The sequence below is a fragment of the Oryzias melastigma genome, linkage group LG23 (genome assembly GCF_002922805.2).
Source record: "Oryzias melastigma strain HK-1 linkage group LG23, ASM292280v2, whole genome shotgun sequence".
Classification (NCBI taxonomy): domain Eukaryota; kingdom Metazoa; phylum Chordata; class Actinopteri; order Beloniformes; family Adrianichthyidae; genus Oryzias; species Oryzias melastigma.
In genome coordinates, this window is record NC_050534.1 from 11,738,340 (window position 1) to 11,753,551 (window position 15,212).

The window sequence follows — 15,212 nt, forward strand, 5'->3', positions numbered from 1 at the left end:
GCTATAATTCTAGTGTGAATGGTGTAAGCTGAATTTGGCCACTGAAGATATTTAAATTGATTGCTAGCTAAGAACACTGAAGCTGATAGCGAGCTAAAATATTAGCTAAATGCAAAACTATCCAAAAAAAAAAAAAAAAAATCTTGGGCTAGCCAAAACAGCTAGCATGTAGCTGAAAAATAGCAAAACTTCAAAATAGCTTCAAAAATGGGAAAAAGCCTAAATCAACCAAAACAGCTAGCATGTAAATCCATCCATCCATCTTCTTGTCCGCTTCTTCCCTTTTGGGGTCGCGGAGGTGCCGGAGCCTATCCCGGCTACTGAAGGGCGAAGGCGGGGTACACCCTGGACAGGTCGCCAGTCTGTCGCAGGGCCCCAATCTCACACATTCACTGTCACATTCACACCTAGGGGCAATTTAGAGTCACCAATTAACCTATGAAGCATGTTTTTGGACGGTGGGAGGAAGCCGGAGTCCTCGGTGAAAACCCACGCATGCACGGGGAGAACATGCAAACTCCACACAGAAAGGTCCCAGCCGGGATTCGAACCGAGGCCTTCTCGCTGTGAGGCGAGAGCGCTAACCACTGCGCCACCGTGCAGCCCTAGCATGTAAATAGTAGCCCAAATCCAAAACAACGTAAAAACTTTTTTTTTTTAAAAAAGCCTAAATTAGCCAAAACAGCTAGCATGTAGCTGAAATATTATCTTGACTCCAAAACAGCCTAAAAAAAAACAACAAAAAAAAAACCTAAATTAGCCAAAACAGCTAGCATGCTGCTGAAATGATAGCTAAAGTCTATAATAGCCTAAAAAAGGAGTTTCCGGTTCTGAGTCACGAGCAGACGTGTGTCTCCAGCTCTCCTCAACTCTTAATGATGCTTTGAATCTATTAATATTACATATTAAGTCCTGAACTGGATATTGATAATTCATGTAGAGAAAATGGTATGGTCGAGTCGGGGTAGGATTATATAAGTTTGCTTCCTTCCACTCCCTTTCAAGTGATCAACTTGTGATTTATTGACTGATATGTTATGTATTATTACCTGATTGCTTGAAATAAACCATTTCATTTATTCATTCATTCATTCATTCATTCAAAATCTTACCAAATGCTAAAATACTCCAAAAAGCTAGCATAATGCCAACTTTTAAAACTTTAAATCTGTAACATAATTAAAAATGCAGTATAAATTAAATTAATTAATAATTAATTAATAAAATAATTTATTAAATAAATTATTCTAGTATAAATTAACTTAAACCTTAAATAACTTTCAATATTTTAAAATATTTTGTAAAAATTGTTAGAAATAAGCGCAAGATAACATTGGGCCATTAATGACAATAAAATAAAATGATCTGGAGGGCCATATGTTGTGTGTTAGACAAAGTATTGCCTCCTCATCTGTGTTGTTAGTAGTTGATTTACTTGAATATATCCATCCATCCATCTTCAAAACCTGCTGAATCTTTTTCAGGGTTGCATTATCCAACCCAGCTGCTGTTAGGCAAAGAACGGGCACACGCAGACGTGTGAGGGGAGTTATCGGCAGAAGGTTCAAGATATCATGTCGCCACCCTATTATCTTTGTAGCTCATTGGCGTGGTCATGAATGTAGACGGCGGGAGTCAGATGGATGACACTTATTGGGCGACAGCTGGGTGGGCACAGCTTTGATTGGACAATGTCTCCGGACAGCAGCCCAATAGCCTGGGGGTATATAAAAAGACATGAGTGGTCATTCATAACCTAGATTTTGAGCACATGTTAAAATCTTGTCAATTAACACATTTTTAGACAACATGTCTCCCAACAAAGCATCTGATATCGAAAAAATCTGATGGTGGCAGTGAGATGGCAGCACAGTGGGAGGTGGGTGGCTGGAGGGTTGCTGTCTGAAATCAGAGGATTTTGGAGACCCTCCTATCAGTCAATTATCGCTCCCTCCCTTCCACCCGCCTGTCATTGGACTTCCACCCCGCAACCTCTAAATATACACAGGCGAAGCTATACTTTTGGAACTGACAACATTTAAAAGTTAGCATGAATTAACGTTTATGAACAAATATCCCCATTACAATAGAACAAATATCTAACGACACAACAGAAAACATTTTTGAACAAGGTTCTATGAATTTCTGTGGCAAAGTTGGACAAGAGGGAACAGAAACGAGTGTTTCTATAACTGGTCCGACTTGGTACAAGGAGTTTTTTTCAGCTGCTTTCATTTTGAAAATGTGATTCAAAACAAAGTCTGGTCCCTTGGCTAAACCAGTGACATGGACCAAAGCTATTTGTTTACATGGATTTTCAGCTAAGGCCAAATCTCAGTTTTATTTCAATTTTTTTTGTTTTTGTTTAAGATTTAGCTTCAATGTAGTATAACACCAAAAATATAGCTTTTCTTTCCAAAATACTGTAGCTAGCATGTGGCTGAAGTACTAGCTAAACTCCAAAATAGCTGAAAAAAAAGTAAAAAGCCTAAATTAGCCAAAACGGCTAGCACTTAGCTGAAACATTAGATAACCTTATTAGCTAAATAATGGACTCATTATTGTTTTTGCTTCAAGGATGGAAAGCTGTGGCTCCCCCTTGTGGCGTGGAGGAGTGAGGGGCCTCTGAATGAAGGCCATGGAGCTGAAAGTGTGGGTGGACGGAGTACAGCGCATCGTGTGCGGAGTCACAGAGTTCACCACATGCCAGGAAGTGGTCATCGCTTTGGCGCAAGCCATCGGTAAGTTCACAATTACTCCCGCATCGACTGTATTTGAGAACTGGACTGAGCGAGTGTGACATCACTCATAGAATGTGGATACTTCCCTCTCTGAGGAAATTGACTCAGTGGCTATTTTTTTCTAATGCAAATGTCACCGTGTTGGGACTGGACGTCGTGAGTAACCAGTGATTGGTCGTCTTTTTGAACTATCTAGATCACATGTGTCAAAGTCAAAGCCCGGGGGCCGGATCCGGCCCTCCAGGTTATTATATCCGGCTCTCTAGATGATTTTATTTGATTGTTAGGCTATTTTGGAGGTTAGCTAATATTTCAGCTACATTCTAGCAGTTTTGGCTAATTTAGGCTTTTTACTTTTTTTCAGCTATTTTGGAGTATAGCTAGTACTTCAGCCACATGCTAGCTACAGTATTTTGGCTAATTTAGGCTTTTATCTGTTTTTTTAGAATATCTTGGAGTTTAGCTAATATTTCAGTTACTTGCTAGCTGTTTTGGCTAATTTAGGCTTTTTTCAGTTTTTTTAAGATATTTTTGAGTTTAGCTAGTACTTCAGCCACATGCTAGCTACAGTATTTTTGGCTACTTTAGGCTTTTTTCAAGTTTCTTTAGGCTATCTTGGAGTTTAGCTAATATTTCAGTTACATGCTAGCTGTGTTGGCAAATTTTTGCTTTTTCCTTTTGCTATTTCAAGGTGTAGCTATTTTTTCAGCTACGTGCTAGCTGTTTTGACTAACCTACATTTTTTTTTTTTTTTTTTAGTTTTTTAGGCTAATTTGGTATTTAGCTAACATTGTAGCTGCCTATCAGCTTCAGCGTTTTCGGCTATCAATTTAAACATCTTCAATGGACAAATTTAGCTTACAGCATTCACACTAGCATTATTGCAAGTAGTGTTATATATCTAGATCATAATTATGTTAAAAAGTTACTGTGTTAAAGTTTTAAAAGTGTAGTTTTAGTGTTCAATAAATGATTATCCTGTTCGGCCCGCGACCTAAAGTGTTTTTTTTGGAATTTGGCCCCCTGAGCGATTGAGTTTAACAGCCCTGATCTAGATAGAGATAAAATATTTTTTTAAAAATGAGGATTAGCAAGATTCTATCCTGACACGTAACCAGTCCTCACATACAGTCACTGCACTCAATTATTTTAGCAAAAGTTCCGATGACAGAACTCAAGTGGTATACAGTATGTCGGCGTTAAAGTTTAATAGAAATAGGCTCCAGCTTAAATCTCAATAGTTTCTTTTATCAACTGAAGTTGTGAGACGGAACAGTGGCAGCAGTTTGCATAAAAATGAACCATTTTCACCATAGACAAAATGAGAGTGAGTCATACTGCAGCCTTTGGTTTATTGACATATGCTGTGCTGTTGCAGTTCCCACTATGCCTCCGTTAAATGTGCCTTATTTATTTATTTATTTATTTTTGAATCTCCGACTGTGGTTTGTTCCGACTGAAACATGTGTCCCATGAAGACGGAGAGATTTATCGCTCGCGTTTCCTGGAGCTCCCAGTTAAAACGTGTCTGTCGGAGTGACGGCTCAGTGAGAATTAAGGCGTTCACTGTCCTTTTGTGTCCGCTGTGCCTTTTGTTCAGTCTGGGGGCACTTTGATGTAAATGGTTATAGTGATGAATGTGCCTCTTTTTGCAGGGATCCTTACTGTGCAGGACGGGCGGAGGGGCGGGGGTTAGAAAAGCTGTCTTGCTCTTATCTATATGTGTACAGGCTGGAATGTAGGAGTACACAGACGCACACAAAAAAGCGGGAACCATTGAATCTTTGGTCAACACAATCGCCGCTTGTTGAGTTGAATTTTCCCACCGTAAAACTCTTTCACCCAAAACACTCTGAGTCTGCAGGCGTTGAACAAGCGTGGGAAGGCTCCAAAAAAGGATCTATTGAATTAATTTTGTTCTTTTGATGGGGGAAAATTGTCCCTTTTATTGCTTAGTGTAGTCACACTTTGACTAAAAGGACATCTTCTAGTTTTTCCAAAAAGGTTTAATTATCATCATTGATTCTGTGTTGTCAAGAGGGGAAATTACGCTGCGTCATCTATCTTTATTAATAAGATAATTAAAAATCTGGTGCAAAAACTCTGGATTTTCGTAACATCATATAAAGAGTATGCAAAGTGTCAAAAATATACACATTTACAGTAAATTTTCATCGACTCCTGGCTTCACATTCTTGATTAAAATCCTGGCTGTGAAATGATCAGAACAATTTATGCATTCTAAGGATTAAAAAATGAATTAAAGTATGTACTGGTTTGTAAATGTATTTTTGTTGGTTGAATTTAGTCGGATCAAATTAGAAGAAAGAAAAGAAGAAAACTTTGATAAATACTAAAAAAAATTTAAAAAAGTTTTAAATTTGAAAGAAATGTTGAACATTTTATAAATTAAATGGTAAAATTGAAAAAAAAAAAGTAAACTGAAAGAAATATTAAGGATTTGACAAATAAAATCATAGATTGGAAGAGTAATTTGATCTTAAACTCAAAAAGAAATATAAAAAATTGGAAGAATATTTGTAAAACTGACACTTGAAATAAAAAAAGATTATAAACCCTAAAACTGCTACCAAATGAAAAAAATGGAGTGAAAATTCTACCATCATATTGGAAGCAAAAGTCACCGTTTTGAGATAAAAATGTTCTAAATTGCAAACAAAATGTAAAGTGTTAAGAATAAAACTTCATAGTTTAATATTTCATATTCGCTTTCAAAAACCTGTTTTTGTGTTTGCAAACTTCAACTCATCTAAAACTCATTTGTGCTACAAATGCAAAAATATTTTTTTAAGGCAAAAAAAAAAAAATATTTTGATATTTTGATCGTAAAACTGGCACAAAAATCTCTAAATAAAAAATGCTTATATTTGCAATTTTTTTGGTCCTGTTTTCTGATTTTGAATTTTTTTAGGATTTTTTTCCAAGTTTACATTCTAGAATCTAGAATTTCCCGTTTTAAGGTTTTAAAGAAAACAAACTTTTCAAAGAGCTGGAGGCTGAAATCCCATTTTGAGTGTCTGTAATGTTTTACATCATCAAAGCGGATGGCTAACTTTAAAGAAAGAATGCCCTGTTCTGCCCCACGCCTCTCTGCAGCTGACCTCATGGGCACAAAAATAAAAGACTTGAAGTTTGTTAGTGGGATTAAAGAAGAAATAGTCAGAGATGTGAAAAGATGAGGAAAAAAAGACTTTTTCAGTTGCTGACTTGACCGATGTAGTATCATGATGTGGGCCTAAACTTTTGCTGTTGGAACCGGTTCTGTTTAAATATTAAAAAAAATAAAATAATTAATTTTAAGTTTGGTTAATTTACTCCATTCGGGAGGCTTCACAGTCCTTTTTCTTTCCCTGAGTCAGCAGTTTTCCTTTGTTCCCAGGACGCACTGGCAGATACACTCTGATCGAGAAATGGCGAGAGACGGAGCGACATTTGGCTCCCCATGAAAACCCCGTGGTGTCCCTCAATAAGTGGGGTCAGTATGCCAGCGACGTGCAGCTCATTCTGCAGCGGACCGGCCCGTCCGTCAGCGAGCGGCTGACCTCCGACGGCCTGGCCTCCGTCCCAGAGCGAGGACTCTACCGCCAGAGCCTCCCGCCTCTGGCCAAGCTGCGGCCATCGGGCACTGACCGCTCTCTGAAACGAAGAGAACCCAAGCGCAAGTCTCTGACCTTCACCGGGGGTGCCAGGGGCCTGCGGGAAATTTTTGGCAAAAGCAAAGACTGTGAAAGTATGTTTGTATGCAGCACTTCCTCTGCATTATTTGCATGCTTTTGACTCCCTAACCTCCACTTGCAGCCAAGCAGCCCCAGCAGCGCGGCGTGAGCCTCAACCTGAGCAGACTCGGAGGAGGGGGGCCAGCATCTGCACCCGGGAGTCCAGCCAGAGAGCTGAGCCGCCTGGTGCAGCTGCAGAGAGACAAACTGCAGGCCCTGGAGAGCCGTCTGCTGGGCTGTGAGGACGAGCTCCGAGACTGGGAGGACGCCAGCGGCGAGGCTGCTGACGTGAGCGAGCTATCAATATTAGTTTCAAACGAAAAACAAAATGCAACTTCCACCAATGATAATCGTTCGCTCTGCAGGAAGGAAACTCCGAGGATGAGCTGCTGTTGTTAGAGCAGCAGGTGAGGAGGAACGAAGCCGAAGCAGAGGAGGAGGAATTCTGGCAGAACGAGCTGCAGATCGAGCAGGAGAGCGAGCGTCAGCTGAGGCTGCAGCTAGCGGAGCTGCAGAGCCGAGTGCGCGACTGCGAGGCCAAGCTTTCAGAGTACTTGGCACGCATTCAGGTGAGTGTTCCAAAAAATCTGCACTGTAGGGCTGCCACGAATGATTAATTTAATGGTCGACTAATCACCGATTATTATTATTTTTTTCCAATTAGCCGACTAATCGGGTCATGCTTAAACTGAATGTATATATGTACATATAGCATTACCTGTGATATAATGCTAGTGTGAATGAAGCTGAATTTGACCGCTGAAGATGTTAATGCTGATAGCTTAAGATGCTAAAATTGATAACTAAAAACGCTGAAGCTGATAGCCAGCTAAAATGTTAGCTAAATGCCAAATTAGGCTAAAAAACTGAATTAAAGCCTAGGTTTGCCAAAACAGCTAGCATGTAGCCGAAATATTAGCTAAACTCCAAAATAGCCTAAAAACTGTCAAAAAAATCCCCAAATTAGCCAAAATAGCTAACATGGAGCTAAAATAAAAGCTAAACTCCAAAATATCCTAAAAAAAACAAAAAAAAGCCTAAATTAACCAAACTAGCTAGCATGAAGTTGAAATATAAGCTAAATTCCAAATTAGCCTAAAAACCAAAAAAGCTTAAGTTAGCCAAAACAGCTAGCATGTGGCCGAAATATTAGCTAAACTCCAAAATAGCCTAAAAACTGTCAAAAAAATCCCCAAATTAGCCAAAATAGCTAACATGGAGCTAAAATAAAAGCTAAACTCCAAAATATCCTAAAAAAAACAAAAAAAAGCCTAAATTAGCCAAACTAGCTAGCATGAAGTTGAAATATTAGTCTAAAAACCAAAAAAAGCTTAAAAAGCTTAAGTTAGCCAAAATAGTAGCTGGAATATTAGCCAAACTCCAAAATAGCCTAAAAATCCTTAACAATTGCCAAAATATTCCAAAATGCTAGCATAATGCCATTATAACTTTCAACTTTACTACACTCTGACTCCATATAATATAAAGTAACGACTAATGGATTATTAAATTAGTCGTCGACTATTTCAATAGTTGATTAGTCATCGATTAGTCGACTAATCGTGGCTCTACTGCTCCATCTCCATCTCTCTGTGAACATTAATGCGTTAACACACGATTAATCAGAATTAATGTTAATATTCATGAACGCAACATCGTTACACCTCACTGAGCAGTAGTCCTCTGCTTTTCCTTGGCGGTTCAGGCTTCTATGTACTAAAACACTTCGTCGGGTATTATCCCACTTATACAAAAATAAATAAATATTCAATTGGTTCTACTTTAGTCTTTATTTGTTTTGGTTTAGATCACTTTTTTACGTAAAGCAGACTACTTGATCCGTGGTCCGACGTGTTGTCAAGGCAACACGACGATGCGGCGCTGAGCCTCAAATGCAGCGATATATATGCCGTCACGACAGGTTAAATAAAGCATCAGTTCAGAGAGAAAGTTCACCTCTTATTGCTGGTTTTTTGTCCAGAAAATGAAGAAAAATATTGTTTTAAAGTGATATAGAGCTGTGAATGGAACTTTTTTTTTTGGTCTGCAGGTTCGTTTCTTATGGCTGTATTTCAACATCTTTTTTATCTTGGAGTAATACTGCAGACATAAAAGTCTTTAGAGTTCTGATTATCTTACTGTTGATGTGTTTTCTGTTCAATTTACACTTCTGAGTTAACACTTTGTAAATGTAACCATTTCAGAGAATAAAAATGAAGGAAAAATTTAGATTTTGGAGTGCTTGTAAAACATTGTGATGATTAGTGATTAATCTTAACTCACCTCTGAGTTGTGAGTGGGACTGTTGGTGAGGAGCAAGCCCGCCCCTTTTCCCCTCCCCATTGCTGAGAGCTTGTCCATGTCACAAATAAGCTCTTTTTCCAACAGCATTTTTTACATTCCCAACAATTTGAATAAAGAAATACTTAGAAATAAGCTTAATTTACTCAATATATATCCTCCATCATGAGACAAATGTCACAATAACGTAAAAACATCAAACTCAATTTTCGATGGGTGAGAATCTTTAAAGTTTTTACAATTTTTCATCCTCAACGTCCAATTCTAGGAAAAACAACACAGATTTATGAATTTCCTGCCAGATTTGCCGTATTTGTTGTGTCGTTTAGAGCATGGAGGCAAACGTGGAGCAGGAGAGGCTGCAGCAGGAGGCTGAGCTTAACCAGAAGGTCAAGGAGGAGGAGGTACGGCTCCGTTTATCTTCCTTTTCTAAACACACACTCATCCTGCGCGCAGATGGAATGTGTTATCTGGAAGGATCCAAAGCCACAAATCCTTGCTTGCTAAACGAAGTGGTATGTGAAGCACGAAGATCCTCCAGAAGTTCTGAAATCAAGCAAGAAATGCGTTTTAAAAATGTCAAAATAAAGCGATTAACTTTACAGTAACTACATAATTTATTAGTTAAATTCTCCCTGGATTTCAGGTGCAAGTCCAGCTGGAGAAAGTCAAAGCCGAGCTGGAAATCCAAAGCCAACAAACGGCCCGGCTGGAGAGCAGCTGCATGGCGTTGGAGCGCTCACTCTGCCAGTCAGGCAAGAGATTACAGGTCAGCTCCCAGTCTGCCCTTCGCTGTTTTCTCTAAAAGCTATTTCTGACTCGGAGTTGTCAGGACCTTAAAACCCCATCCTGCCTGAAAACGCCGCGCTCGAAACTTAGCGAGTGGAAGTTTCGGGGCAAAAAATGTGCGAGGAATTTATATTAGGGAATGGGAGGACGAGAAGTCGTGCAGCTGGAACCACGGAAGTCTAAGCTTCTTAAAGTTGCGGGCAGCAAAAGCACAGATTTAGTTCCAGCTTTGCAGGGATGTGGAGGGAATTTCTGCTTCCGTGGATGAAATTCGGCGAGGTTTGGGAGGCATGAGGCAATCAGGAGCGTATTAGCGTTCTCTTTTTGTCTAATTGGAGTTTCAATTCTTTACCTCAAAGTTGCGTAATCACCCTGAAGCTTTCTTTCTTTAGCAGGTCGGCTTTATCTCAGTTTATAGAAACTTCTAGTCCACAGAGTAGCAACACTGAAGCCCCACCAGCCATCCGAGTGTCATGGTGTATTCTCCACCACAGGAAAGGGAGCAGGAGCTGGAGCAGCTGACAAAAGAGCTCCGACAGGTCAACCTGCAGCAGTTCATTCAGCAGACGGGCACCAAGGTCACCGTGCTGCCCGCCCAACCCACAGGAGAGAACGCCACAGGTCCGCCCACACTCTCCCACAGACACAACTACTGACACCACATCCGATTGATTGAAATTCTGTCACATTATCTCACTCAAGGTGCTGTAATTTTTTATGTTTGTACACACTGCCACCTTGTGGCCACTCCTAAAAACCAATTAGATGAGTTTTATTTATTTTTTATTGATAAAAATAAAAAGTTACAGAACATTATTACACTAGATTGAACATTACAAAACATGGCTTAACATAATAAATCAGACAAAATCTTTAAGTGATACCAAACAGAGAAACAACAAAAGCAAAAATAATAAAATAGAGATAAATCTGCACAAAATGAGGCACATTTCAAAAAAAGTTTTAAAAAATGTATTTTTTTTGTAGTAACTACAGAATCAGAAGCTCGTTTTCAATTTATTAGATATTGTATTAATTTAATTGGAGAGTGCCAATATCTACGGTGGTCCGGAAGTGCAAATCATGTCAACAATTAAGCATCTTAATCAAAAAAGCAAAATAAATAATTTACATTAAAAAAGAAAATTAAACAAAATTCCAGAAATAAAACATAAATATAAAGCACTGAAGTGAAATAAAAATGAAAGTTATTTACCAGAAATCGAAATTAAATCTTAAAAAAAATGAAATAAAATTAGTAACCATAAACAGTTTGGGAAAATAACTGATTGGATGCTCCCGGTTTCTTCTTTAATTTAATTTTTTAACATTTCTTCTTTTATTTTTCAAAAATTTTTTGTATTTTTTCATAAAAAACAGAAAAGGGTGTAGGTACTGTGAGACATCACTGATTGGTGGATGAAGTTTGTTCATCATTTCAACTGAAAGTAATTTGGCATGAAGTGATACTGGAAATACTCCACACTGATCATAAAACTTTAATTAGTACTCAAACGTTGAAGACGCATTGGAAAAAACTCATTCAATCAGTGATGTTCATGGTACCTTCCTTTTTCTGGATTCTTGCTGTTTATATTTCATTTTGATTCCTGGAATTTACTTTAATTTTCCCAAAACTTTCATTTTTTTCCATTTTTTTTTATTTTGTTTTGACTTCTAAAATTTGTTTTTTTTAGTATTTGTTTTGCTTTTTTAATCATGATTTTTAATATTTTTCTGCGTTGAGTGATTTGTTTTTGTGATTTGGACTTCCGGGCCACCGTACATATTGTTTACAGCATCATGAGTCCGGTAAAATCTCAAAAAAGTCATGTAATCACAATTTCATTTTTCGTTTAGGCAAGATTTTGAATAAAAAAAAAACCTTTTTCGCAGAATTTTAGCATATAAACACAACAACAACATACTTCAAAACCGTTCTAATAGTTGAACAGTTCCTCAGAGAGCATGAGAGGAATAGAAACCTGTGCAGTCGGTTTTTTCCAGTCTGTAAATCTGCACTTGTATTGAAGCGTGCCAAAAGCCTCAGGGCTCAGTTTGGCACAGAGTGGGTGTTGCTGGTAAATTACGATGCAGAATAATAAAATACGATCCAGGAAAAAAAAGACGGTGGTTATTTCCACAAATGGAGTGAGAATTGTTGGTGGGAAAAAGAAAAAAAAAATCTGTCATAAATCTATAAACCACTGACAGTAGAGTTTGCCAAATATGCTCAAAGATATGCAGCACATGTAAACACGATACTCAGAGTAAATCTTGCAGCATGTAAACAGGGTCATTCCAGGATGCTGCACAGTATTTAGTGAAGTCCCACTCCGATCCTTTTATAATTAAAATGATGCAGTTTTTAGGCAAAATCAAAAAATTGGTGTCATTTCTAGGACATAATTTCTGCAGAGCGGCAAGAGTTAATCAGATAATCAGACACTCTCCTGCTAGCTTACAGCCTCTCACATCCACAATCTAACATTAGAGATGCAACAGAAGTGGTGAAAGACGTACACGGATCTATTCGTCTACAAGTGGAGGCATCAGAATGGAGTAAAGTAGAGTTTGTGCAAGAGGACCTGGCCGCAGACAATAAGATGGCGTCCCGAAGTCCGGAACAGGAAGTTCACGTTCCCTTTCTTCCCAATCCATTTTGGCCAAAAAATACTTTTTTTTTTTTTTTTTTAAAGACTAATTGAACTGGCAACCCTACCAGTATTTGAGATGTCTCTGTCAAAACCTTCTGTACCCTGTGACATACCGTAACTCCTAGCGTGAACCAGCTGATCCACAGAGAAAAGCGGCTTTGCGGCGGAAAGCAACACTTTAAAGTTCATTTTAAAGGGGCCATACCATGAAAAATCCACTTTTTGAGCTTTCACGTGTATTAAACTGTTTATTCCTCACTATAAACAACTCCAAAGTGACATTTTGATCCATTCATGCATTTCTGAAAACCTCCATGACGTCATAAAATGAGCAAAACTGACAAGGAGTGAAAGGCGGAGCTTCAGAGATTAAGTTGTTTTACTTCCGGGTATGAAAAAAGTTCACAGAACTCATAAATATATATATTTTTTTGTGTTCCAAAGGTGACATACCACATATATGGATATAGTTTACTCTGAAATGATTAAGAAAATCATGTAAAGTTCGATTCAGGTTGGTCGCGTTGTGGGTTGAAAAGCTAAAGCTCTGATGTATCTGAAGACTTTTGTTAAAACCCCTTTTAAAAGGATTAAAATGATAATAGTTTCCCATATTAAGCTCATCTTGCACACTAAACTGTGTATTTACATTAAAAAGCTTTAATAAAAGGTGCTACAATTCTGAAATCTTGGGGCTAATGATGTCCGGGCGCCATCTTGTCTGCAGCCAGGTCCTCCTCTGCTTCTACATCACACCTACAAGCTTTTACAAACGGAATTTTTTCATCTGCTGCTGATTCACAGTGATTTAAAAAACTAAATAAATACTCATAATTGCCATTTTAGTCTTCATTTTCTTTATATATGTCTTTTATTATGAGAAAAATGCCACAAGAACATGTTAAAAACACTAAAAACATGGATTTTTAATGAAAAAACGTTTTATTTAAATTTATTTTGGTAGAACTTTGCATCACAGTAGTAGCTTATAACGTTTTTTTCTGTTTTTCTCTGCAGAGGTGGACTGCTGCTCTCTGAAACGACTGGGTTCTTCCCGCCTCTTACCCAGTGACCTCCGCACTCTGCAGAGCATGGCCTCCTCCAGCCTTAACCCCGAAGGCATTTACGTTTGATCCCGATTAAACAGCCGGACCGACTCCCAAGTCGAATGACTCTGCGAACTCTAAGTAGGTTTTAGCGCCATATTGTGTCAACAGTTAAAAAAAAAAAAAGACTTGGCAAGAAGCGTCTGTTTTGCCTCTTTTCCTGCACTGCCTCCATCTGACCGGCTGCTACTGGAATTCAAGCGAAAGTCGATATTCATTTGCATACTAACATTTTCCATTCCGTCTGAACTCTGACCGAGAAAGCGGAGCGGCTGCATAATAAATATAAGCCAGCAGATCCACTCTACAGACACGTGGAGCTGCAACAACTGATGATGTACACGATGAGAGCATTTCAGGACTTTTTGAACCATGTAAAAAAATAAAAATAAAAAAAATGCATGAGCATGCACAAACAATATTGTTCCTAAAACCATAGCCATATCTATTTGCCTTATTCTGGTGATTTATTACCAGACTTCAGTAATGTTAAAATAGTTTTGAACACTATGCCCCATTTAGATTTGTGTAAATAATTCTGATAACAACTGATGTCAATTACACTCATATTCTTTAAAAAAAAGTTGACTTATGTAGCAGAAAATAACCTGTTTGATGGTTCTATAAAAAATAAATTATGTAACAGAGTTTAGGGAAGATTTACTGTGCAAATAGAGTGTGATGTGAATGAATGAATGACGTAAATCAAGCGGCCTTTAAGTCTAAACTGTAAATCAGAAAATGCAGTGTTGGGTTTTGACCACTAGATGGCGACAAACACACATTAAACTCCAAGGTGAGCTTCATGAAAGTCACTTACCTCCTCTTGGCTCAATGGAAGAAGCCTGCACTCATGTACAATGAGCAAATATGACTGTGTTTTATTGTGTAACAAAGCCTCAGCACTTTAGCTTTCAGTGTATTAAAGGTGCCACTCATTTTTCTTTTTTTTTTTTTTTTTTTTTTTTTTATGCGACCTATTTTAACAAACTAAAGATGTCTCATGAGAACCAAAGCTAGTGGAAGAAAACAAAATCTGGGATGAATGTCAATTTCTTTTCACATCGTAAATACTTTCTGAAGTTTTTTGTTGTTGTTTTTATTTCTGAATAGGAAAGCTGTGTAACAAAATGTTCTTTTTTGGAAATTTGCAGGAAGACAAAAACCCAAATTGATTCAAAATAAATGTAAATGTGCTTTAAAAATGAAGACAAATGTCGTTTTTTTTTTTATATATAAACCAAAGACATTTACCTCTTGCAGTAAAACATTTCCCATGAAATAAAATTACTTTTGTGTCTTGAACAGTTATTTAAATATGTATATCCTCCTTTAAAATGAGGCAAAATGTTTGCTTGGCGGGCGGCGTTTTAAACTTTCTGGATTATCATTAAAAAATGTGGGTGACTCATCCTGTCTTCGGGGTGCACGAATGTTTTTTTATTTGATGAAGCTTCTCCGAACTTGTGAGTGGAGCACGAGAAGACAGATGGCTTTGCAGGAAACTTGTGAAAAGCAAGAGAAGCAACACGGGGACTTCAAATGTGTTTCTGCAGACTCTGCAGGGTTTCCCACTCTTTCTCTATTGAAATGAGGCCATTCTTCTGTTTTTGCTTTTTTCATTTACAACCTCATTTTTTTCAGTTTTTATTTAAGTAACAACATTTGCAAGAACTTTTATCAGTCCTGGTATTTTAAGCCTCAACGTAAGGAGTTTGTGCGTGAAGATCCAACACATTTAGTGTGTAGCATTTCCTGTTTTGCATTACTGGGGTAATAAAAAGTTTTGTAATTTAACTTAGCAGGTTTTTATTGGTTTTAAACTGTAAAGTTATGAAAGACGGCATGCCTTACCAAGCATAAGTAGATGTCGCCTTTAAG

At 37.9% G+C, this 15,212-nt stretch overlaps 1 protein-coding gene across 3 annotated transcripts in view; it reads left to right on the plus strand.

The window, feature by feature from the left end:
* Positions 1–14,748, plus strand: part of rassf8b (Ras association domain family member 8b) — a 30,871-nt gene extending 16,123 nt beyond the window's left edge. For 2 of the 3 annotated variants that reach the window (XM_024291194.2, XM_024291186.2), the window contains exons 2-9: positions 2,578–2,741; positions 6,142–6,492; positions 6,561–6,766; positions 6,844–7,047; positions 9,109–9,183; positions 9,426–9,548; positions 10,063–10,189; positions 13,243–14,748. In XM_024291194.2, coding sequence (XP_024146962.1) covers positions 2,630–2,741; positions 6,142–6,492; positions 6,561–6,766; positions 6,844–7,047; positions 9,109–9,183; positions 9,426–9,548; positions 10,063–10,189; positions 13,243–13,358 — 1,314 coding nt within the window. In that variant the 5' untranslated portion in view covers positions 2,578–2,629 and the 3' untranslated portion in view covers positions 13,359–14,748. Of the gene's footprint in view, positions 1–2,132; positions 2,206–2,577; positions 2,742–6,141; positions 6,493–6,560; positions 6,767–6,843; positions 7,048–9,108; positions 9,184–9,425; positions 9,549–10,062; positions 10,190–13,242 lie in introns of those variants that run through there. The other variant, XM_024291202.2, reaches the window with a different exon arrangement.
* Positions 14,749–15,212: the final 464 nt, after the last annotated feature.